The 549-nt window shown below is 43.5% G+C and overlaps 1 protein-coding gene across 1 annotated transcript in view; it reads right to left on the bottom strand.

Annotated features, from left to right (window-relative positions):
• Positions 1–549, bottom strand: part of LOC125027265 (uncharacterized histidine-rich protein DDB_G0274557-like) — a 1,663-nt gene continuing 1,114 nt past the window's right edge. Inside the window, exon 3 of the mRNA XM_047616233.1 lies at positions 1–549. This exon is cut by the window's right edge and continues 51 nt beyond it. Within this exon, the coding sequence (XP_047472189.1) occupies positions 325–549 (225 nt within the window). The 3' untranslated portion in view covers positions 1–324.

Below are 549 nucleotides of genomic sequence, written 5' to 3'. Positions count from 1 at the left end.
TCTGTGCGTTTTTTTAATGTAAATAACTTGCTTTATTCATTGTTATTGTTATTTCCTGTATTTCCATTCAGAACACTACGATCATTTACTGCAGATGAACTTTTCAATACAATTGTCGAGAATATGATAGAATGTGAGTGGAAATAGAAGTTCAATAAATAGTGAAGATGAAGTAAATAATGCAACGAAGTGAAAAAAACAAACAAAATAACGCACTCAAACAGGCATATTCGTGTGTTTTCTTGTTTTTTTTCCCCCTTTACTTTTTCACAACTGTTTCAGCATGCTTCCTTCAACTAGAATTGAATCAGCAACGTGTCGATCTCAAGCCGAGTGGTGAGGAGCAGCATAGACCGAACGGATGTCAACCGCAGCCGAAGTGTGAAGCTGGTCGCCGTGTTCCTTCGCCTCTCCCTCGTAAATGACGTCGGCCACGAAGCCCGAGTCACCGTCGACGATGTACGTGACCTTCTGCACGCGGGTGTCGGGAAGCAGGATCTGGTAGGATCCCTCCGTCTTATCCCCATCACGGTGTTCCTGCGCGCTGAA

Source organism: Penaeus chinensis, chromosome 7 (genome assembly GCF_019202785.1).
Source record: "Penaeus chinensis breed Huanghai No. 1 chromosome 7, ASM1920278v2, whole genome shotgun sequence".
Classification (NCBI taxonomy): Eukaryota; Metazoa; Arthropoda; class Malacostraca; order Decapoda; family Penaeidae; genus Penaeus; species Penaeus chinensis.
The sequence above is the reverse complement of the archived record's forward strand: the minus strand, read 5'-3'. Positions and strand labels throughout refer to the sequence as shown.